This window comes from Oryx dammah, unplaced genomic scaffold, assembly GCF_014754425.2.
Source record: "Oryx dammah isolate SB20612 unplaced genomic scaffold, SCBI_Odam_1.1 HiC_scaffold_11, whole genome shotgun sequence".
Taxonomy (NCBI): domain Eukaryota; kingdom Metazoa; phylum Chordata; class Mammalia; order Artiodactyla; family Bovidae; genus Oryx; species Oryx dammah.
Window position 1 is genome coordinate 14,998,647 of NW_024070195.1, and position 24,560 is coordinate 15,023,206.

General features: G+C 38.6%; 1 protein-coding gene across 4 annotated transcripts in view; it reads left to right on the forward strand.

Annotated features, from left to right (window-relative positions):
* The window catches only part of CDKAL1 (CDK5 regulatory subunit associated protein 1 like 1), a 614,486-nt gene that overhangs the window by 365,058 nt on the left and 224,868 nt on the right, over positions 1–24,560 (forward strand). For all 4 annotated transcript variants that reach the window (XM_040249901.1, XM_040249902.1, XM_040249903.1 and 1 more), the window contains one exon: positions 8,871–9,037. In XM_040249901.1, coding sequence (XP_040105835.1) covers positions 8,871–9,037 — 167 coding nt within the window. The remainder of the gene's footprint in view (positions 1–8,870; positions 9,038–24,560) is intronic.

Here is a 24,560-nt window from a genome sequence, read left to right on the forward strand (position 1 = left end):
TGTTTCTGGTCTTGGGTTTTTTGCTTGTTTCTATTTAAATACATGAGTTTTGTTTCATACATGTTGATCAATTGTAATAAATTCCCGTCTTCAGAAAAAACAGTGAAAGAAAGCAATTTGACAAAGCCTGGACAGGGGCATTTCCTGTTACTTCTTGTCCTGACCCTTCTTATGTGCCAAATCTAGAGAATTGAGAATTCCCAAACTGTTTGGGATATTTTTGATTTTTGATAGGTTTGAGAGTATCTTAAAACCTGGAGTTATTGAGAGCTTTCACTAGCAATTATAATATCCAGCTTGCATATCCGTTGCATACAATAGTTAATAGGTCATGGATATGTAATATTTACTCTCTTAGCTCCGCCCAGTGAGCTTGAGCCTCTTGCAGCAACTGTTGTCACCGGTGGCTCCCATTTTGCAATTTTTTTTCCCCAGCACCCCTCCCTTACCCATTGTGCCCCAACCACACTGACAGCTTTGTGCTCCGTTAGGAACTGTAAAAGTGCTTGTTCTGGGTCTTTGCACTTACAGTGCGTTTGCTGCAAGCACTCTTCCTTCAGATCGCTGGTCTACCGGGCTTGCTACTTGGTTCATTCAGACTTCATGTCATCCTGAGTTGTCCTCACTATTCACCGTCGACAATGACAGCATCCTTTCCCAACCACTGTATCACTTGGTCCTCTATTCCTGCTTTCAGACATTTTATTAGCAGTTATTTTTACTTGACAACATATTCTTTATCTCAGTTTATTGTCTCTCAATTGAATACATTTCTTAACGGCAGAGACCTATCTCTAGATCCGAAACAGGGTCTGGCACATAGTCTGGCAGATATTTGCTAGAAGAAGGATGAGTGAAAGAATGATTGAATGAATGAATGATGTATTTGTAATAAGATACCTGCTCGATGCACCTTCAGGCTGAATATAAGAAACTACTAGAAAATAGAAAACTCTGTTTGCTGTTTAAATACTTGAAATATTAATAAGCTTTATATTTAAAGTCAAAGTTCCCTGATTCTAACTACAGAATTTCTGATCCTATTTGACTGTATGTTTGATGGAGTTCACTTATGAGAAAGACATTTAGGATCAAAAAATGCTAGTCAAAAAATCATTCTGTTTATAAATATTTTTGTAATGATTATATGTAATAATTACGTAAAATTATTCTGTAATAATTTAAGTTCTCTTTGTTCCTCATTCTGTAATTGAGTTCAGTAGCCAAAATAACACCAGATCTTTTTAGTTTCCTTTACCCTCTAAACTCTTCTGTAGCTCTTCTGGTTTGTCTTGGAATCCAGATAAATTTCTGCCCATCACTGTGATCAGCTCATATTAATCTTCTCTGAGACTAGGTCCTGCATTACACATGTCTGTTCTCCTACTTCCTTTTTTATCTATACTGTTTGGACTGCTGGGAGTGGAGCCTGCTGTAATTTTAAAAAGAAACAAAACAAAATTACATCTCTCCCTACGTCTACGTCCTGTTGAAACACCAGAGGGTCCTTCATAGACACTGCTGTCTGTATTCTCTCTGCTGCTGCTGCTGAGTTGCTTTAGTCGTGTCCGACCCTGTGTGACCCCATAGACGGCAGCCCACCAGGCTTCCCCGTCTCTGGGATTCTCCAGGCAAGAACACTGGAGCGGGTTGCCACTTCCTCCTCCAATGCATGAAAGTGAAAAGTGAAAGTGAAGTCGCTCAGTCGTGTCCATCTCTTCGCAAGCCCCTGAACTGCAGCCTACCAGGCTCCTCCGTCCATGGGATTTTCCAGGCAAGAGTACTGGAGTGGGGTGCCATTGCCTTCTCCTAGGGGCATTTAAAAAGCCCCGTGTATGGAGCAGAACACACTAGTATTAAGAGGATAAACTTAATCTGCCTTATTGAGGATTATTGCAGATTTTCAGAGACTGGGGAGTCAGATGCCTTATTTTTAGAAAATGTGTCATCCTTTTGTGGTGTTTAGTTTGGTTTTAGCTTTCCATTATTTCCAAATTCTTATGAAAGTGTGGAAATAAACAATTTTTATATGATTATGACCTTTCAAAAGGAATTAAGTAGGTTTTTTTTTTTTTATTTAGCAACAACATTGTCAGTCTATTCCAACAATTCTTTTTTTTTCTGTGTATGACTGCAGTCAGATGTCAGTGTACTCTGGAAATACTGTCTCTTTGTTAACTCTTATTGTTAAAGCACTTAAAAAGATCATTTTAAAGTTTAGTAAATTTGTGGATAATTGATCTATCTGAATTTACATGCACATGGGAAGTTTTACCTCTAAGTAAAAAGATGGTTTGTAGTCACTTGCCATGGTATCCTGTAATCACTATCTGGTAATAAAGAACTCTAAGTAAGGATTGCTTAGAAGTTAAACTATGCAACAAATGTGAAGTATTCAAGTTGCATTTTCATAGTGTCCAAAGAAAAGTGATTTTGATATTTTCTCATTGCCTAGTGCAAAACCTGGTACATTACTGTGTACACTCTGCGTGTATCCATGTGTATACATATATGTTTATATATACCTATGTGGAGACAAGGAAGAGTACTTTCAAATGTTAGCTGAATTCAACTTAATTACTCATTTTTATTGAACACAATCTTATTAATTAAATTGATTGGAACCAAAGTTTATTGAGGGCTTCCTGTGTGCTAAGGCACCATAATAGGTCCTCGGCATAAGTGTATTAGGAAGATTTTGCATCTCTGACCAGAAGATTCTTCCATCCTCTCAGGAGAGACAAGCCGTTAAACCTGAAATGATAATGCATTATGGTATGAAATTTTGTACAAGATGCTGGGAAGCACAGGAGAGGAGCATCTCAATTAGCCTGGTTGGTCAGCAAAGTTTCCTGGAAGAGGTGTTCATTATGCAAGAAGAGTGAGGTGTATTTTAGACAGAGAGAACAGTGTGTACCAAAGCATTGAGTTCTGACCACAGAGTTCTCCAGTGTTCCTCTTGCCTGGTGTAGTGGTTGTATTGTGAGAATATGAGGGAGAATATTCTTGATCTTAGAAGCTATATGCTGACATATTTAGAGGTAAAGTACCCTAATGTCTGCAGCTAATTCTCAGACAGTTCAGGAAGAAAAAAAGAAAGTTGTATTTGTGGATGTGGATAAAGTATTCATAAATGTGACAAGATGTCATTCTTGACTCTGGGTGAAAGAGGAACATGCATTTGTTGTACTGCTCTTGAAAATTTTCTTGAAATTCAACACTTTTCAAAATAAAAACAGGGCAAAAGCCTTCAGGCCACTGATAAACTTTTTTTTTAAGTTTACAAAAACAGTATAAACACAATTGAAGAATTAGCTCATCAATAACTATCTTCTTTGGTGGCCTGTTTGGGTATTTGTCCGTGATAAATCATTGTTCTATAAAAGATAGCCTTGATTGGATCTGCTGTGATGCTTCTTTAATAAAAGTGTTACTTAAGCCCTTTTTATCTCAATGGAAACATAAGATCACTGAGTGTCTAATAGTAGGATTAGAAAGGACCAAAGGAGTTATATTGTCCAATTCACTCTTAAATGAATTAGCTAAATAGGTAGAAGGCTACCTGTGTGTATTATTACTTAGAAATGTTGCCATTGAAGCAATTTTCATGACCTTTCATATGATTAAACAGAGGGTCATATTCAATTCTGAATTTTCTTTAAGATAATTTTTTAAGAAGAAAGAGCCCATAAAAGTCTAGTTCATATACACTGTGACCCTTAAAGAAAGACTGGGGGATTAAGAGCAGAGAATGGAATGCAGACTCTTCTGTCTATGGGATTTTTCAGGCAAGAGTGGTAGAGTGGGTGGTCATTTCCTTCTCCAGGGGATCTTCCCGATCCAGGGATCAAACCCGGGTCTCCTGTGTCTCACGCATGGCAGACCGATTCTTTACCAGCTGAGCCATCAGGGAAGCCAAATAAAGACAACAAATAATGTATGTTCAATTCATATTCCCCACTGGCCTATATTCCCTATATGGAGGAGAAAATGGAGCATGAAGGCTGGGATGGATGGTGAGAAAGACGGGAGTGGAATTGTAGGAAGGGAAGGGCATGGCTGGCAGTGGGGAGCACAAGACACGGGGAGACAGTGCATCTTCTGAGGAAGGAAGGTGTAGCGGATTGTGAGGTGATTTTTTTCAGTATAAAAGTATAGTTGATCTACAATGTTGTGTTAGTTTCTGGTGTACAGCAAAGTGATTCAGTTATACCTCTGTGTGTGTGTGTGTGTGTGTGTGTGTATTCCTTTTCACATTCTTTCCATTGTGGTTCATAGCAGTATATTGAATATAGTTCCCTGTGCTATACAGTAAGCCCTTGTTGTTTATTTTATGTATAGTAGTTTGTATCTGCTAGTCCCAACTTTCTGCTTTATCCCTCCCTTCAGCATCTTTCTCCTTTGGAAACTGTACGTTTGTTTTCTATGTCTGTGAGTCTGTATTGTAAACAAGGTCGTTTGTGTCTTACTTTAGATTCCAGGTATAAGTGATATCATATGATATTTGTCTTTCTTTGTCTGACTTACTTCACTTAGTATTATCATCTCTAGGTCCATACATGTTACTGCAGATGGCATTTTGTTCTTTTTTATGATTAATATTCCATTGTATGTATGTACCCCATCTTTATCCGTTCACCTGCCGATGAACACACAAAGGTTGCTTCCAGGTCTTGGCTGTGGTAGAATAGTGCTGCAGTCCACAGAAGGGTGCATGAATCTTTCAAGTTATAGTTTTTTTCTGGATATGTATGCCCAGAAGTGAAATTGCTGGGTCATATGGCAACTTTGTTTTTGTACCAGTCTACATCCCTACCAATAGTGTAGGAGGGTTCTTTTTTCTGGATGAGGTGGGTTTTTTGATACTACGTTTAGTTGATGTTGATTCTTTTACCATATAGTGCTAAGAAAACATCACAATTTGCAGTTTTTATATTGGTATAGTCTCTATTTTTAGAGACTACTCATATGGAATAACTGAAACAACTCATGATGGTGGAAAATTTTCCCAGTGATAAAGCATGAGCTACTAGAGAAATATCACTTCTCTGATCAGATGAAATCAATCATCACCCATATTTTAATCTATTACAATGAAGCTCATACACAGGAAAACTTATAGTGAGTCATAGTCTTTTGGAATTGAGTTTTGGCAAAGTTTGTTTTTTCAGAAAGGATTTTCTTTATTTTGAGACTGTGTTACTGAGAACATTATCTTTCTTTTACTATTAACTTTTTATTTCTTCTACTTTTTCCATCCTCTGTCATCTCAAATTACTGTGGAGCAGAGATCAAAATCCAACTGTTGATGTTGCTCTGTCTTCAGGGGAAAGAGCATTTCAGCTATAAGCTGATCTGTAATTACTTGGGTAAAATGATAATAAATTCCAATAACTAAACTTTTTAAAGAATTTTCCTTTATAAGATGCATTTCCTTTCTTCCTGGTATCTGCTTTCTTTAAAACCAAAATTAATACAACCAAAGGATGATAGATAATCTTATGAATCTAGTGTTTATTAGGAAAGTCAGATAGACAGTAAGGAACATGAACAAAAGTCATTTTTAGGAAAAAAGTAAGATATCTCCATGGATGCTTAAAAAAGACTCATTCCTGTCTCTTGACTTTCTACCCACCACTTTCTTTTTATGCATGTATTTGTTATTATAAATATGGAAGGATTTATTGGTGATTCACTTCTCTTATCTCAGTTTTTCCTGCCTCCGACTCTCTTTCGTTTCCATGTTTTTCTGACATGTATCGATACTAGTTAAAATCTGTGTTGCAGTGTAGACTGGCTCTGTGTCACTGGGGTCACCTCATATGCACTTCAGGCCCCTCAGATTGCCCTTGATGTCCGTTTCTCAGGCTGTGTTCCGCCAGCATCCACCCCTGTCCACCATCACTGATAGGGATGTACATGAAGTTCCCAGGGCGTCTGTCAGTGGCCCCTCACCAACGCCTGAGTAATAGCCAGTCTCAGATCACAGAAGTCTAATGATGAATCCATATCTGTCACGAGCTGGAAGAGCTGCAGGGCACATAGTAGGTAAGGGCCTAATAAATGTTTGATGGACGAATAAAGAAATGAATGTGCAAAGGAATAGAGCTCATAACTGAAGTCCTTGAGGAATGAAGCTGTTTAGGCAAGCACTTCTGTCCATAAGTATAGCCAATTAAGTGTGCAGTTCGAAGCATGCATGCATCCCAATATCCATTAGTGATTTCAGACTGCAGCCTTGGGTTTCCCTGGTGAATTCATATGCAAGCTGACCTGACCGGAACCGCTTGCACTATGAATAATCACAAGGCTTCCCAGAGGGCAGGGTTTCGGTGGCGGGGATTCCGCACCACAGAGCTTCACCTTTGCTATGAAATGGCTTTGTGTGTCCTAACGGTGGGAGGCACTCTCATTAGAATGAATGCTTGAAATGTCACCTTCCAAAACCTGAACTTTCTGATATAAAGAGCTAAATCATCTTTGACAAAGTTGGGAATTGAATGAGCAAGGCACAGTTCTCCTCAAGTCCAAGGACTTCATATTTTGCACATGTTTTCTCATTTCATTGTGTTTTACACCAGGTTGCTATTATATCAAGCATTTTAGCAGCCTTGATCTTGGAGGCATGGAGACCATTATTCCTGTTGTTGCTGACTTACTGCTACAGCTGCTTCCTCTTTCTGTGATTTAATTTGAAGCTTCAGCCCACCAGGGGGCTGTTGGTCCCCACCTATGCAGACTGAAGAGCGGGCTGCTGTTTTCCGCATGGCGATTATTTCCACCCTATTCATAGTGATTTTTCCCCTTCTATATTCATCTAGCAAACAGCAAGGCACTGTTCCAGGAACTTGCTCTCTCTACATAAGGCATAACATGGAACCATTTGGATGGAAAAATTATAAATTAAAATTATTCTGTTCATTTTAAAATATTCATATTGTGTTGCTCAAATGCCAGTAACTGGAAAATCATGGATAATGTCCTGTTTTTATAACCTCTTTCAAAGTGTTTTAAAATCCGTTTATGTTGTTACTTAGCCATCTCTTTTCCTGGAGTGGATTTTATGATAAGATTTAAAAAAAAAAAAAGGTTGTATGAGTCCAGTGTCTGATGGCATATGTCATGTTAAAATACAGATGATACCACTAATTACAACCAGTTTTCTTCAACAGAAAAACACTTTGTGTACAGAGGATATTTATAAAATTATAGAGCCAGAAAGATAGCCTGTGGATATGCCAGATTATTTACTCTGAGGATAAAACTTTTTATTAAATGACTAAAACTAAGCAAATGTTTATTAATTTCTGAAACAACATATTTAAATTAAGAAAAGACACATTCATAACATTACAGATTTTCAAATATGAGGTGTTAGAAATGTTTAAAAAACATCTCTGACTTTTAAAATGAAACTTTTTTTTTAATCCTCTTCTTTAATTTGGGGAAACTAAATTTTATTTCTATCCTTGTGTTTTCCATGTTGTCTGGATGTGGGTGAGGATGTGCTTGTCTGAGAAAGAGAATCAAGTGGGGAAGAGTTAATATGTTTTTATGTCGGTTGATTAGGTTGTTGATAAAGTAAATATATCTCTTCTTCTAATGGAAAGAGCTATGATTGGAGATCATAACTTCATGTATATTTTTCCACCTCTGTGTAACACATTAAAGAGAGTGAGGATCTTTCTTTTTTGCTTCTTTTTTTCTGTTAAAGTTCACATTCACATAGAAACCGTATGTTTTATTTGTTGTCTCTCTTGGCTGGGAATATTTAAGTGTATTTTTTAGATTTTTCTGTCAACCAAAGACAATTTAAAATTTTAATTTTTCAGTCTCTTCCTAGAAACTTCTACTTTTGGTCCAGGCTGTAGTGTGTGTTTGTGTGCCTTGTGAGTGCATCGAGTTTCTTCAGAAGCAACAAACCACGTTAGCCTGAGCAAGTTTCACAGTCCCTTCTCACTGTCTGTTTCTGCCTTGTGAATCATTTGGCCTTATAAAACAGGCTAATCCTTTCATTGAGTATGCCTTCAGAAACATTCTGTGCACCCTACAAACTTGGGTGGCTCTTGCTAACTCTGCTTTATTTATTTTAAATAATACTAGGTAATCCCAAAGTATTTCCTTTCAATTTTTGGAAGACTGTTATTGCAAGCGGTAATGTTTGAAGTCAGGATCCTTTATAACAACAGTAGCAAGGAAACGTAGATACATTTTCCTAAAGTCCAACTGATGGAAAATAGGATGCAATCTGTCCTATTTTTAGTAAACAGGTTTTCCCACACAGATGCTTAGTTCCTACAGCGACCAGCTTCTTTGAATGCAGCAATACAAGGCACTCTATTCTTAATTGAATAAAGAAAACAAATTGGCATAGTTACTGCAGGAGAAGTGGGTACCTCATGATGAATAATTTGTGAGTCCAACTTTAACTACACTTGACATTTTTCCTTAGGTCGCTGACAGGCTGATTAGTGAGTTAACTGCTGATGGTACCTATTCTGTGGAGGGACTCTTTCAGTTCTGGGGCTTATGCTGTTCAATCAACTAGGTATCCTCTGTGATGGGACTAAAGCCTCAGTCTTGATCAAAGGGCTTTGAAGGAAGCATGGTTGAACTGATTGGCTGTGAATGTTAATCACTCCATAGGATGCACTGATAATTTACAGCATTGTTGTAACTCTCTGGTGTTCATAAAATGAACTTAATAACCTAGTGCCACCATGGGATAAGCTGCTTTTTCTCTGCAATTGAATACCCAGACTTGCCTGCATAATAGTGTTGAAAAAACCTGCATTAAAAAGAGTGAGCAGCTGTATGATGAAGGAAACGGCTCTGCAACAGATTTGTTAATTATCTCCTTTGATTCGCAGAGGGTGTTTGTGAGATATGGTTGACCAGTGAAGACACGGGGGCTTACGGCAGAGATATTGGCTCCAGCCTCCCGGCCCTGCTGTGGAAGCTGGTTGAAGTGATTCCTGAGGGAGCGATGCTGAGGCTGGGCATGACCAATCCACCCTATATTTTAGAGCACCTGGAGGTAAGGAAAAGCAGCTCATTTCCATGCTGACACAGACCTGAACCAACCCAGACAGCGTGGCGGCAGCCTCAGCACCATCCCACGAGTTTCCTTGAAGACCACTTTCACATTTCTTTTGTGGTCCCACATTACCAAGAATGAATTGGGAATTTCAAGTCCCCTTCTTTGTCATTCTGCACATCTTGTTTCTGTTTCCTCACCCTTAATGTTGCCTAGGTTTTCTAGCATTTGCCATCTTGTCCCAGTTCTTTGTATCTTGCTTACAGTTTGCCCTTCAGTTTTCCAATGTGTTTATTTGCCTCAATCCCTCCATTTTTAACCCTTGTCTATTTCAGGACAGATAATATGGTGCATTGATTTTGCAACCAACTGTGAACATTGCGTTATCTGAACTGCTGTTAGCCCTACCAGTAAGGATACTGTGCTGCAGAATTTAAGGATGTTTTAAACTCCATCCCTTTGTCTGGCGATAGTCAGGGGTGAAATGAGATCAAAGAGACCCAGAGCTTCATGTTCTTCCACTTGGTTCTCTTGTGACCACTGTGAAAAAAGGAGTTATGATAATGCAAGATCCAGAGTCTTATTTTTACAACTTCCATGGATCAGGTTGCTTACCCTCAAGCAGCCTACTCTTAAATTAGGAACATGGACATTTGTACAAGTAACTATTGTTATTGTTTAGTCACTCAGTTATCTCCAACTCTTTTGTGACCCAGTAGACTGTTGCCTGCCAGGCTCCTCTGTCCATGGGATTTCCCAAGCAAGAGTACTGGAGTGGGTTGCCATTTCCTCCTCCAAACTTCCCAACCCAGGGATTGAACCCAGGTCTCCTACATTGCAGGTGGATTCTTCACCACTGAGATTCCAGGGAAGCCCAAATAACTATGGTACTTGATGACAAATGGTACAATGAGTATGAGCAAAGAATATGGACAAGGAAGCAACCATTTAAATGAAAAAGTATATGCTGGGATCCTTGATTTTTATTTGAGAAATAAATTATGCTATTAATCTCATAGTTGAGGACAAGTACTCTTGGAAAATCATGCACAAAGTGTAGAAACAAGTCACTTATATTTTTAATCAGTTGTGTTCTTTGCAATAAGTTTGCACAGAAAAATGACATCGCAAAGTTTTAAAAGCAAGTATAGTGGCTGAAATTAAATGTGTAAATGCAAATAAATGAATTGTTTCTGTTGATTTGGTTTAGAGGCATTTACCATGAGGTTGTTGCTGAAAAGTCACGCTACTATGAACAACCCATTTTAGAAATTCTGAAAACAGTTGATTGCAGTCTGGTTGTTAAATATAAATATATAATGAAGAGATTTAGCAATTTTGTTACATTTTCCCAGCAAGATCTTTTTAGTAACTGTGTGTGATTTATATGTTAACTGTGGTACTTTGGGCAGTGTGGGACAATTATGATTTGCTATTTAAAAATAAGTTGCAGGCATGTGTGTTTTTACTTAACTCTTTGACTTTGAACTTAAAAAACCAAGATGATTCTCTGTAAAAAATCAAATCTGCTAAGAGTGGTCTTGCTGTGTTTGCAATAAATGTGAGGCATCATGAAGACCAGGAGATGTGTTGGGTCTTTGGTGGGGAGGAAAAGAAGCCCTGCCAGTATATAGCTGATAACAGGCTAGTTTCTTTGGATTTAAAAAAAAAAAAAAAAACCTCATTAAAGATCAAGGGAACATTAGTAGCTACAGAGAAGTTCAGGTGGGGAGTAAACACAAGGGGAAAAAAATAATGTATTGGCTCTGAGATGAGTAACCTACTATCTCTTGGAAAAAATTCCGTCCTGTAATTAATTGCAAAATTGTAGAAGCTAATATTGCAGTTATAGCAAACCCTAATGCTCAGCACCTGGCATGGTGCTAGAGTTGTTGACCTCTGAATAGGTGCTCCAGAAGAGCTGCTAAATCAATAGGAGATGCCAAATGAGCTTTATACTTTACCTGGAAAAACAATAGGTGTTTAGTTCATAGATTGTAGTTAGAGTGAAAATAACTTCCAATTGTCATAATGTTGTTGTTGTTCAGTCACCCAGTTGTGTCTGACTTCACAGTCTCATGGACTGCAGCATGCCAGGCCTCCCTGTTTCTCACTATCTCCTGGAGTTTGCCCAAGTTCATGTCCATTGCATAGGTGATGCCATTCAGCCATCTCATCCTCTGTCCGCCTCTTCTCCTTCTGCCTTCAATCTTTCCCAGCATCAGGGTCTTTTCCAATGAGTCGGCTGTTTGCATCAGGTGACCAAAGTATTGGTCATAACATTACCTTTTAAAAATGTTTGCTTTAAGATATCTATAATGTTGGCCTTCCCTCTTACATTCTCATCTTCACGAGGGCATTGTCATTGTCTGTCTCTCGATACCCCACCCAGTAGTGATTCAATGAATGAATCAAACAGTGAATAGAAGAGCTTTCTTTGTAAAATAGATTGTAGAGCTCACACTATCGTTTTGAATTTCAAAGTGTTAACATTCTGGCCAGAAGAGGCAGCACAAGATGACAAAGTAAATGAGCTTCAAGGGCTTCCATGTGTGAAAAAGGACATTAGGGAAGGGAGCCAACCCGAAGGAGTCTCAGCCCGTACCCACAGTGCTTTGTATTTACCCATTTTCCTCTTACTAAGCTTAGACCACTCTGAAGAAATTACTTGATTTACCTAAAGTGCTGAAGAGAATTCATCAACAAGGGAAAAAAGAAAACAGAAGAAAAGCTGAAAACAGAGGGGAAAAAAATCCCAATGAATGACAGGTGATTTTTTTTTTTAAACCATCAGGATAGAAGGAAGTCACTCTTGAATAACTTCTCTGATGCTTTAATACCTTTATGGTGGGCATTCCTGGCAAATTATATTTGGAGGACCCAGCCTTTTTATGTTTCTGGAAGATGCTTCATGCTGTTGCTGTTGCTGCTGCTAAGTCACTTCAATCATGTCCGACTCTGTGCAACCCCATAGACGGCAGCCCACCAGGCTCCCCCGTCCCTGGGATTCTCCAGGCAAGAACACTGGAGTGGGTTACCATTTCCTTCTCCAATGCGTGAAAGCTACAGACTTTAATTACAGAGCACTTCACTAGGCGGCTTTCCTTCCTCTTGGTTCTGTTCACTTCACAAAGAAAGGCAATGCCAAAGAATGTTCAAACTACCACACAATTGCACTCATCTCACACACTAGCAAAGTAACGCTCAAAATTCTCCAATTCAACAATATGTGAACCGTGAAATTCTAGATGTTCAAGCTGGATTTAGAAAAGGCAGAGGAATCAGAGATCAAATTGCCAACCTTCACTGGATCATCAAATAAACTAGAGAGTTCCAGAAAAAACTCTTCTTTATTGACTATGCCAAAGGCTTTGACTGTGTGGATCACAACAAACTGTGGGAAATTCTGAAAGAGATGGGAATACCAGACCACCTGACCTGCCTCCTGAGAAATCTGTATGCAGGGCAAGAAGCAACAGTTAGAACTGGACATGGAACAACAGACTGGTTCCAAATCAGGAAAGGAGTATGTCAAGGCTGTATATTGTCACCCTGCTTATTTAACTTATATGCAGAGTACATTATGAGAAATATCAAGCTGGATGAAGCACAAGATTGCGAGGAGAAATATCAATAACTTCAGATAATGCAGATGACATCACCCTTATGGCAGAAAGTGAAGAAGAACTGAAGAGCCTCTTGATGAAAGTGAAAGAGGAGAGTGAAAAAGTTGGCTTAAAACTCAACATTTAGAAAACGAAGATCATGGCATCCAATCCCATCACTTCATGGCAAATAAATGGGGAAGAATGGAAGCAGTGAGAGACTTTATTTTGGGGGGCTCCAAAATCACTACAGATAGTGCAGCCATGAAATTAAAAGATGCTTGCTCCTTGGAAGAAAAGCTATGACCAACCTAAACAGCATATTAAAAAGCAGAGACATTACTTTGCCAACAAAGCTTCATCTAGTCAAAGCTATGGTTTTTCCAGTAGTCATGTATGGATGTGAGAGTTGAACTATAAAGAAAGTTGAGTGCCGAAGAATTGATGGTTTTTGACTGTGGTGTTGGAAAAGACTCTTGAGAGTCCCTTGGATTGCAAGGAGATCCAACCAGTCAATCCTAAGGAAGTCAGTCCTGAATATTCATTGGCAGGACTGATGCTAAAGTTGAAACTCTTTAACACGCTGGCCACCTGATGTGAAGAACTGACTCATTGGAAAAGACCCTGATGCTGGGAAAGATTGAAGGCAGGAGAAGGGGATGACAGAGGATAAGACCGTTGGATGTCATCACCAACACAATAGACATGAGTTTGTGTAAGCTCTGGGAGTTGGTGATTGTCAGGGAAGCCTGGCATGCTGCAGTCCGTGGGGTCGCAAAGAGTTGGACACAGCTGAGCGACTGTATTGACTGACAGGGTCCTTAAGATGCTTCTTTCATTACATTCCTGTTTGCTCTTCCCTTTGCTACCCTTACGATGCCTCCTGTGTGGCCTGTATTTTTTTAAACCCATTTTATACTCCTGCTATTTTTACTTTAATTTTTTTTTATATTTCATACTTACCATATGACGACCTTGGGTAGTAATGTTAATCAGAATTACTAATGTTTGCTACTGCATATATTGACTAATATATTCCCCTAATATGTGCTCCTATAGCATCTAGTAAGAGATATTTTCCCTCTATTTTTGCCTTCCTGTTGATATCGCTAAGATAATAATGCTGGCGTATTCCTCTTCAATGAACTCTGACCTTCTAGATGGAGTGGCTTGTGAATTTGATACTCTTGAAACTGCATCACTTAGTTATGCCCTCTGGGTTGTGGGTAGCCCACAGGTAAGGTATTATGTTACTTCAGACCGACCAGTTGGTGCTAGTGGTAAAGAATCTTCCTGCCAGTGCAGGAGAGGCAAGAGATGTGGGTTCAGTCCCTGAGTTGGGAAGATCCCCTGGAGTAGGAAAAGGCACCTTATTCCAGTATTCTTGCCTGTAAAATTCCGTGGGTAAAGGAGGCTGATGGGCTAGTCCGTGGGTTTGCAAAAGAGTTGGACACAACTGGGCGAGTTAACAACATCTTCATTTTATTGACAGAGAAGCCAAGTCTTAGAAAGCTTTAATAATTGCCTATATTACATAAGTGATTAGTAGCTGTCTGGTCTCTAATCTCCTCTGATTCTAAAATATTTTCTTTTTTTTTTTTTAATTTTTTATTTTTTATTTTATTTTTTTAATTTATTTATTTATTTTTAATTTTTACTTTACAATTCTGTATTGGTTTTGGCATAGATTGACATGAATCCACCACAGGTGTACATGCGTTCTAAAATATTTTCTTCAGTCCTGCATCTTCCATAAGATCTTTCCCAATAATTTCCAGTTTCTTTCCTTGCTTTGTCAGACTCTGTCCAACATGTCTGTGTTGGCATTTGTCATGGGGCAACATGATTCCTTATTTACACATAAATCCAACAAAAGTGTTCTCATCTTTAGGAAGAGGCTGTATTGTTTATCTTTGCATTTCAGCGCCACGGAAAACATGTACCTGATAAGTGTGTATGGAATGATGTGCTGGCTCTCACTTTACCTGCTGTTTGACTACGTGTCTTACACATATTGAGGCTCTTTCATATCAGGGCTGAGCATCTGGTTTTGGAATAGTTTGTGGATGGTTGTCATACGTGCTTCTCACTGTGGGTCACCCTAGTGTGAAGAGGCACTAGGTGGTGGGGGAAAACCCACCTAAGTGGTATGCTTTAGTTATTTGCCCTGCTAACATATCATGGTGACAGATTGTCTCTTTTGAACTACCTAGAGCCAATGAGTTCATTATATGATTACTGAACTTGTTGATTATTTAGGTTTTTAGCTTCTTTCTTCTCTTTCCTGCCTCTTAGCTTTCACTGCTTTTTATCACCTCCATCAGAGAAGTCAACAGTGGATGGTCAAGGAGGAGAAATTAAAACCAGGCAGTTTGTCTTGTTCTTTATTTTATGGGTTGGCTAGTAGGGAAAGGATATGAAAGCTGTTGACCAGTAAGGGATATGAGGATTATCTGGGAATTTGATTTATCTAACCTATCCTGGTTCTCCTTGTGTTACAAATAATTTAAAATAACTTTTATCTTCCTTGAAGATGCCTGTATGTCTTAAGAGTCCTACCAGAATTTTGGTGTACCACTTATAGCCTGGTCCAGAGAGAGCAAGTTGATTAATCTGGAGGACATATGCTTTTTATTAAGGACTTTTCTTATGTTCGGATTATGAATAAAGCAAATTGGTTACTTTTAAATTTATGTCACGCTGCAAAACATTGCTGAAAAATATTGCCACCTATATTTACATTGATTACATTTTAATCAGCTTGATTTAAAATGTATAGTTTTTTACAAGATTTATATTTAGTATATTTGTTATATATATTATGTAAGTTTAATCATAGTGATATTTTAAGTATTTCATCCGTTTTTGATTGAGAAATCTTGTAGTTACTACAAGACAGTTTCCTGCTACTCTTGATTTTTGAATATTTTATTTACTTACTTCTATTTAAAAGACCTTACATTTTAATCTAATAGCTGATTTAGCAAAGTTAATGTATCTGGTAGAAAACAGTAGATATTTGTCAAGGACTTTCACTGCATGGTAATTTATAAACATTAACAGTATGTTTGGCTTGGTCGACTTCTGAAAAATGCCTCATAGTTTCAAAATAATAGCAAACTCAGTACCTGCTGTGCTTATGTTTCATCAAAGCAGTACAGAATTTCCAGATTGAAGTGAACAGTTCACATGTGTCTTTAAACCTTTGGATTTTTCCTTGAGATTTATACTTTGCAGCATAGTAGAAAAATATGCAAACAGATTTTGTGCTGTTGTATGCAAACCATTTCACGCTTTCCGTGAATAGAAGGGCAAGGAAATGAAAAGGAGAAATGTTTTATTTCTGCAGTCCACTATAGCTTTCGAGTCTTGTCAGTGTGGTTTGATGTGACTGTTGGCACCCAGCTCTCTACTAATTAGAATTACCAGCACTTTACTTCATTCTTAACCTGCCCTTGATTTGTGACTGGATTTTAAGAGATCAGTGAAACTTCTGAAACTGGAAACCAGAGTTTGTGCCTCTGAAAATTTAGGGGGAAGAGGCCTTCATCAATTATTAAAAGGATTTCTATATCCTTAATAAAGAGCTCATCAAGCCTAATTCTGAGAGCTGGGAGCAGCCCCCCACCCCAGATAAATGGGGCTTGTGCCCCAGTCCTGTTTGCTGAATGACTTGAATCCTGGTAAAGCTGCGCAATAAATTCGTTTATTTATGAAGGCACTGCTTGTATTTTTTAAATTAATTTTTATTGGAATATAGCTGCCAGACAGTATTGTGTTGTTTCTTCTGTACAGCAAAGTCAGTCAGTTATCCATACACCCACTGTTTCTCAGATACTGTTCCCATATAAGTCATTACAGAGTACTGAGTAGAGTTCCCTGTGTTATACAGTAGGCTTTTATTAGTTATTTATTTTGCATATAGTAGTGTTTGAGTGACTAAGTCTCATAACAGCACGCAGGTCAGAGGACCCAGAAAAGAAATGAGCTCATAAAGAGTTAGACTTGATCTCAACAAATAACTGTTGCTATCCTCACAGCCACAGACTGATCAGTTTCATCAGAAATTTTATCATCTCAGGTATGTTTTTCCCAGGGGGAGAATGAACTATTTTGTGCATGACTGTTTCTCATGTTGAAAATATAATCTCTGTCTTCTTGGGGAGAACAATGGAAAATCCATATTTTAAGATTCTGTTTATGTGGCGGTAATTTATACCGCGACTCACCCTGTGGGCCTCCCGGCCGCCCTTAGTTTCTGAATGACCAGATAGCATGGGTTGAAGTGTACATTCAGTAAACAAATATAAATAGATTGGTTTTGATTATCATAATATGCTTTAATCCACTTGGTGATAATATCATCTGAACTTTGCAACCACTGATAACATTTTTCTCTTGCCATTGGCCTAAATTTTTACGTATTGCTCATGAAATCTAGTGACTTATTGACAGTCATTCCCCAGAGAGATGATCATTTTCCTGAGAGGAAAAAACATAGAGGTAAAATGTGGGATATATTTATATATCCTTTAACAAAGCAGAACACTTTAATATGTCAGAATTGTAAATATAATTCTAGGATACTAGAAGCCTGGAAATTTACATATTTTGATTGTGGCATACAAAATATTCCTGTTTCATCTTTTAGTATTCTGGTGTACATCTCAGTTTCTAAAGAAGGGCATTAGATATGTATATGCTTTAATTTGCATCTTAAAAGGCATTTCACATTGCCATTTCCCTGAATCCTTAATTTCACAGGAGTAGCTGAGAAGGCTTCCATGTCACCTGTCAAAATTTGTATAGTTCAAACTCCACAATACACCATCTGTGGGCTTTATCTTCCTCATTAATTTAGGAAGTCAGTTATGCTCAAACCATTGAGAAAAGCTGCCTCTGACTTTTCCTTCAACAGCACAGAACATGGCTAACACATACGGCAATTGATGTAATTTTTTCTTTACACCTTTCTTTGAATACTAGGATCATTTCTGTATTGATTTCTTTGCTCTGATAGCCTACGAAAGGCTACCATTGCTAATTCAGCACTTAGTAAAATGAAATCTTCATATTTTATATCAGGTGGGTAATGGAATTTTCACGTGATTCATGGTGTAGAACAGAAAGGTTGGTAATGAAGTTAATGGTTCATAGAAGAATTGAGAGACATTCTGCATATTTTTCAGAAATAGTTCCTTGGTTTGCTTCGATTTATTTTTAATCTACTAGATTGTTTGTTGCTTTTAGACCCAGTGTGCATCTGTCCTTTTCCCCGTATCTTCCTTTGCCTACCACAAAAATAATCCACATGAAAATGTTAGGCTTTCACATTTTAAGTCCAAAATTCTTTAATGTCATTTACCAGTAAATGATGATTGTGTCCTAAATTGGAAACATAAGGGTTCTTAAACTATTAAGAATGCCTTTATTTGAATGTGTTGAACAGAACTATCAAGTAGATAACAAGCATGAGTGGTATATGTGTAATAAATCATTGTGAGCATTCGTGGGTGCCGCACACGGGCCAGATGAGTCAAACTGTTTAGAGTAATATTGAAAGTTCTCCAGTTGTTCGTTAGTTTAGGGGGGCAGAAATCCATTCTGTCTCTTTATAGCTTGTATCTTTCTCTGTTTTTCAAATTGCTGTGAGAAGTTTGCTCCTCCTAAAGCCTTCATTGGAGAATATATTGTTGATAAATCTATCTCTAATATGTGGCAACAAAGAAGTAACTTTCATAGTTATGTGTTAAAATATGTCTAAAAAGCAAGCTTTACATCAACTTTTTATTACACAGTCATATGAAATAGCAGCATAAATGTTACTCGGTTGAAATTTGAGACATTCATCTTTTCTTTCATTGTCTGCTCTATATTCATGCTTCTTTTTTCCACCTCACTAGATCTGGGTTTTTGTTCCTCTATTGCTCTATTACTGTCTTTGTTTTAGCTTCCTAAGGTCACTGTAACAAAGTACCACAAATCAGGTGGCTTAAAATAACAGAAATCTCTGCTCACAGTTTGGGAAGCTGAATCAAAGTGTTGTCAGGGTTAGTTCCTTCTGACCTGTTCTCTCTCCCGGCTTCTGCTGGTTGCTGACAGTCCTTGGCGTGCCTTGGAGGCAAGTGGACATATCACTGCAGTCTCTGTTTCCTTTGTAACATGGTGTTCTTCTCTGTGACTAAACCACCTCTCCTTTATAAGGGCACCAGTCATTGAGTTAGAGCCCACGCTAACTCACTGTGACTTCATTTAAACTTGATTACATCTAGTTTACAAAGAAGCTCATTTTCATAAGTTCTGGGGATGATGATGTCAAAAATGTCTTTTTGTGACTCACAATTCAGCCTACAACAGCATTCTTTTGTGGTAAATACATATCCTCTATGTGCTATTTGAATTTATATATTATAATCTTTAAAATTACTTTCTCAGTGCTTACTTTGGTACTTTAATCTATAGTAGTCTATTTTAGGCTAATATCAACTTTGCAATAGGATGCACAATTTTTGCTTCTATATGTAACTCAATTCTCTCTCCCCTTCTTTATGCTGATGTTATCATACACCAGCATATCTTCATAAAATGTACATATATCTACATATTCATAATTAATACTTCATGCATTTGTTTACACAGACGGCAGTGGCACCCCACTCTAGTACTCTTGCCTGGAAAATCCCATGGACAGAGGAGCCTGGTAGATTGTAGTCCACGGGGTCGCTAGGAGTCAGACACGACTGAGCGACTTCACTTTCACTTTTCACTTTCATGCATTGGAGAAGGAAATGGCAACCCACTCCAGTGTTCTTGCCTGGAGAATCCCAGGGACGGGGGAGCTTGGTGGGCTGCCATCTCTGGGGTCGCACAGAGTTGGACACGACTGAAGTGACTTAGCAGCAGCAGCAGCAGTTGTTTAAGTTAGAAAGACAAAAATAAGAGTTACAAACAGAAACTACGTTTATATCGTCTTGTATATTTACCTTTACCCATGTTCTTTATGTCTTTGTGTGGATTGGAGTTTACTATGTAGTGTCATTTCATTTTGGCCTTGGTGGACTCTATTTAGTATTTCTGAATTGGAGTTCTTAGCAAAGTATTCTCTCAGTTTTTGTTTATCTAGGCATGTGCTAAGTTGCCTCAGTCATGTCCTACTCTTTGCAACCCTGTGGGCTGTAGCCCACCAGGCTCCTTTGCCTCTGGGATTCTCCAGGGAAGAATACTGGAGTGGGTTGCCATGCACTCCTCTGGGGGATCTTCCTGACCCAGGAATCAAACCCACATGTCTCATGTCTTCTGCCTTGGCAGATGGGTTCTTTACCATCATCGCCACCTGAGATAGCTTAAGGGCTTCCCTGGTGGCTCAGAGGTTAAAGCGTCTGCCTCCAACGCGGGAGACCCGGGTTCGATCCCTGGGTCGGGAAGATCCCCTGGAGAAGGAAATGGTAACCCACTCCAGTATTCTTGCCTGGAGAATCCCATGGATGGAGAAGGCTAGTAGGCTACAGTCCATGGGGTCGCAAAGAGTCGGACACGACTGAGTGACCACCTTAGAGCTTTTGCTTTTTCTTTATTTTTGAAAGATGGCTTCTCTGGAGAGAGAATTCTTGGTTAGCAGTCTTTCAGCACTTTATATTTGTCTTTCCACTACCTTCTGGCCTCTGATTTCTGGTATCAACTGTTAATCTTATTGAGGATCGCTTATTCATGATGAGATACTTGTCTCTTGCTGTTATCAGTATTCCCTTTTTGCCTTCCAGTGGTTTGTGAGATCACTAGGTATAGATCTCTTTGAGTTTATCCTATTTAGAATTTGTACAGCTTCAAGGTTATGCAGATTAATGATTTTCCTCAAATTTCTGAGTGTGGGGATATAATTGTTTCAGATATTTTTCTACTTTTTTCTTCCCTTCTAAAATTTATATTATGTATATATTCATATGTTTGATGGTATCTCACAGATCTGAGACACTATTAATTTTTACTCATTGTTTTTTCTTTCTGTTCCTCAGACCGAGTAATCTCAATTAACCTGTCTTATAGTTTACTGATTGTTTCTTATGCCAGCTCAAATCTGCAGAGATCCTACAGTGAATTTTTAAATTTCATTTCTTTTACTTTTCATACTAGAATGTCTTTTCATTATTGGTATTCTTTATTCAGTGAGACATCATTCCCATGCTTTTCTTTAATTCTTTAAGCATGATTTTCTTTACTTCTTTGAAAGTCTTAATCAGTCAATCATGTCTTTCTTTGCGACCCCATGGACTATAGCCCATCAGGCTGCTCTGTCCATGGAATTCTCCAGGCAAGAATACTGGAGTGGGTAGCCATTCCCTTCTCCAGGGAATGAACCCACATCTCCTGCATTGTAGGCAGATTCTTTACCACCTGAGCCACCATGTTAAAATAATGATATAAAGTCATTGTCTAGCAAGTCCATTATGTGGGCTTTTGCTGGGTGAGTTACTGTTGATTGCTTTTTATGTGTGTGTTTCTCATGCTTTGTAATTTTTTGTTGAAAACTAGACTTTTAAACATAATGTGGCAGCTCTGGAAATCAGATACTCTTTACTCCCCAGGATTTATTGTTGGTGGTGGTGGTTTAGTGACTTTTTAAAATCCAGTCAAGTCAGTACTTTGTTATATGTGGCCAGTGAAGTCTCTGTCAAATTAAAAGCTTAATAGTCAATGACTGGACAGAAATTTCCTTAAATGCCTAGAACAAATAAGTTTCTGTCTTTGCAGAAGAGCCCTTTATGCATATTGGAGCATCCTTCAGCACTCAGGTTGCTTACAATTCCTGTTTGTGTAAAATCTCAGACTTAGCCATAAGTGAGAGCAAGGGCCTTCTCATGTCTACTGAGTAGGTACATAGCCAGACATGCACACATCCTTCTAGAGTCCCAGGAATATGTCAGTGTGTTTCAAAACCCCTTCTGGACATCACATTCCCTAGCTTTTCCTTCTTAAGCTTTCTGATTTGCTTATTATTTGCTCTGTTATTTGCAGCCCCAGGCAGCCATGATGTTAAGCAATTGCAGCTGATTATTTTTGACAAATGCCCCTGGGAAAAAGGCTTTTCTCACTGGGTGAGTGCCAGGTCAGGTTAAATAAGAAATCCGTGTGAGTGGAGTCTTCCATGAAACCACGACACAGGTCAAATAGCGACAGTTTTTCTGGGAATGGAGTTTTGAAGGAGCTCCAACCCTCTTCTGCCCCCTCCAGTGGCTGCCACAGCTGCTGGTTTTCACCATGATTAAAGATTGTTGGTTTTTAAGGCCACCACAGAACTGAGGAGTGGGAGGTGAGAAAAGAGTTGGTTTAAAATGCCACATAACTCTGTGTTCTTACCAAGACTGCTCCACTTTTCCTGAATAAACACTCCTCAGGTTGCTGTAAGCCTTTCAGTTAATTTCCAGAGTTCTGGAAAAAATTGATTCTGACCATTTTTGTCACTGTCCTCATTGTTTTTTATGGAGGAGAGGCTTTTCAGGGGTCTTTACTTTGCCATCCCTGCTGATGTCAGTAAATATTGTTTATACCTTAAAATGGGCTGCCTCTGTGTCTGTCAGGCCAGGAGTGTATGGGGTTGACTCAGATTTCTTCCTTAATTTTTGTGTTCCACGTTAAAGGTGCCATCAGCCACTTATGGTTCCATCTGCCCTTGTGACGCTTATGAGGAGGAACTCATGTTATTAGTAGGTTATTGACTGTAAAAGATCACTATTCATTGAGTCTCTCAGTGGCCTGTAACAAACAACAGCCTCACAGAAGGCATTTTAGCCACTAAAATGCATCCCTCATTAGATACTCATAGCTGTGGGCATCAAACAGGAAAATGTTGCTTATATCTACGGAACCTTGCCTGAGACATATGGTTGCTCCCCTGTCTTTTTTTATTGATTCTTTTTCTAAAAACCATATGAAATATTACTCTGTTATATATATTCTAATAGATCAGCCTCCAAATCACTTTCCTGTATTGATGAAGCTATTGTAAATCTCTTCTCATGAAAATGCTTCATTTTCTTGATACATGGTATTTCCATATATGTTCCATCCTCTGGGTCATCTTCCAGAAAGCTTTGTGCATCAGTTGACTAGGTATTTGTTAATTCGAAAGAGGTTTGCTGTTGATCTGCTTTACTAAACTAGGAAGATATCAAACTTAGAATTAAGCTGTATGCCATAGAATTTGCAGTGAAGCACTGGAAAATATTGGTAATTTGCAGGTATGTAACTCCTGAAATTAACGAGTCATTTTGAAATTTGCAGTGCATTGTTTTACTGTCATGAAAGTAAACATAGGTTTTAAAGTTTACCAAAATTTTTGTTAAAATATCTTTATGATGTTTTTCTTTATTATCCTTCTAGCTGAAAGGGACATGACTGAATTGAAATGTTCACAGAAGTAGGAGACCTGAGTCTGAATCAGTTTGTCATTAATCTGGGAAATTAGTTGAATCTTGATCACTCTATTTACATTTCAGTCTTTTTGAAAAGGGAACATCATTTTGAAGGGATTGAGATGAATGAGATAGATTGAAAATTTTCCATTTGATCTCTTTAATTCTGAGCCTTCTAAAATCTTGGCAAACTCATTTTACTTGATGTGACCTAGAAGTTAAAAATATAGCATTTCAGAGAATTGCTGGAATTCCCTGGTGGTCCAGTGGTTAGGACTCCGTGCTTTTATTGCTGAGGGCACAGGTTCAATCCCTGGTCAGAAAACTAAGATCCCACAAGCTGTGTGGTGCAGCCAAAAAAAAGAAAGAAAGAAACCCCCCCACACAAACAAACAAACAAACAAAAAAAAGCCAAAGAAATGTATCATTTCATCATTCCATATTTGGTATGAAATAATCATCCTAATACTTTATTTGACGGTTGTATCATGTTTATGTAAGCCTGTGAATGAGAGGCCTGGATCACAAAAGCTTTCTGATTCTGTAGTTAAGTGTGAGGAGTCACTTAATGTGTATCCTCTGTCTAACACCTGAGAAAGAAACATGGAGCTCCTCACTTGCAAGTGCTTTTCATGCTGCAAATGATACAATAGAAAAATGGAATCTGTAGAAAACCATATCAAGAAGATCTCTCTCTTATTGAAGGAATAATTGTTCCATAGACCATTCTGGTTCCCCACTTAACAACCCTGGAGAGGAATTGGGGATCGGTTAGGGGGCTGGCGCCATAAGCCCTTGGGTATACCGGCAGCATTCACTCCCAGTCTTCCTGGATTTGAGGCACTTGACCCCATGGGCTTCCAGGCCAGAAGACTAGAGTGGGTTAGCCTGTCCCTTCTCCAGGGGATCTTCCCACCCCAGGGATTGAATCCAGGTCTCCTGTATTGCAGGCGGATTCTTTACCAGCTGAACCACCAGGGAAGCCCATGGGGTTGCAAAGAGCTGGACCTGACTGAGCGACTTTCACTTTCACTCTCTGTTCTCTTAGTGTTCTTTTACAAGTTTCCCAGGGCACCAGCCACTCTTCTTTTGTATACAAACCTATCTCAGTTAATTGCATTTACCAAATATGGTGCTTTATACAGGTTTAAAAGTTTGCGGCAACCCTGCATTGAGCGCCTATCAGTGCCGTTTTTCCAACATCATTTGGTCACTTCATGTCTCTTGGTCTCATTGTGGTAATTCTTGTAATATTTAAAGCTTTTTCATTATTATATTTATTATGGTGAACTGTAATCTTTGATAAATCTATTTCAAAAAGATTATGACTTGCTGTAGGCTCAGATCATTGATTAGCATTTTTTAGCAGTATTTTTTAACTAAAGTATGTACACTTTTTAGACATAATGCTGCTGCTGCTGCTAAGTCGCTTCAGTCGTGTCTAACTCTGTGCGACCCCATAGACGGCAGCCCACCAGGTTCTGCCGTCCCTGGGATTCTCCAGGCAAG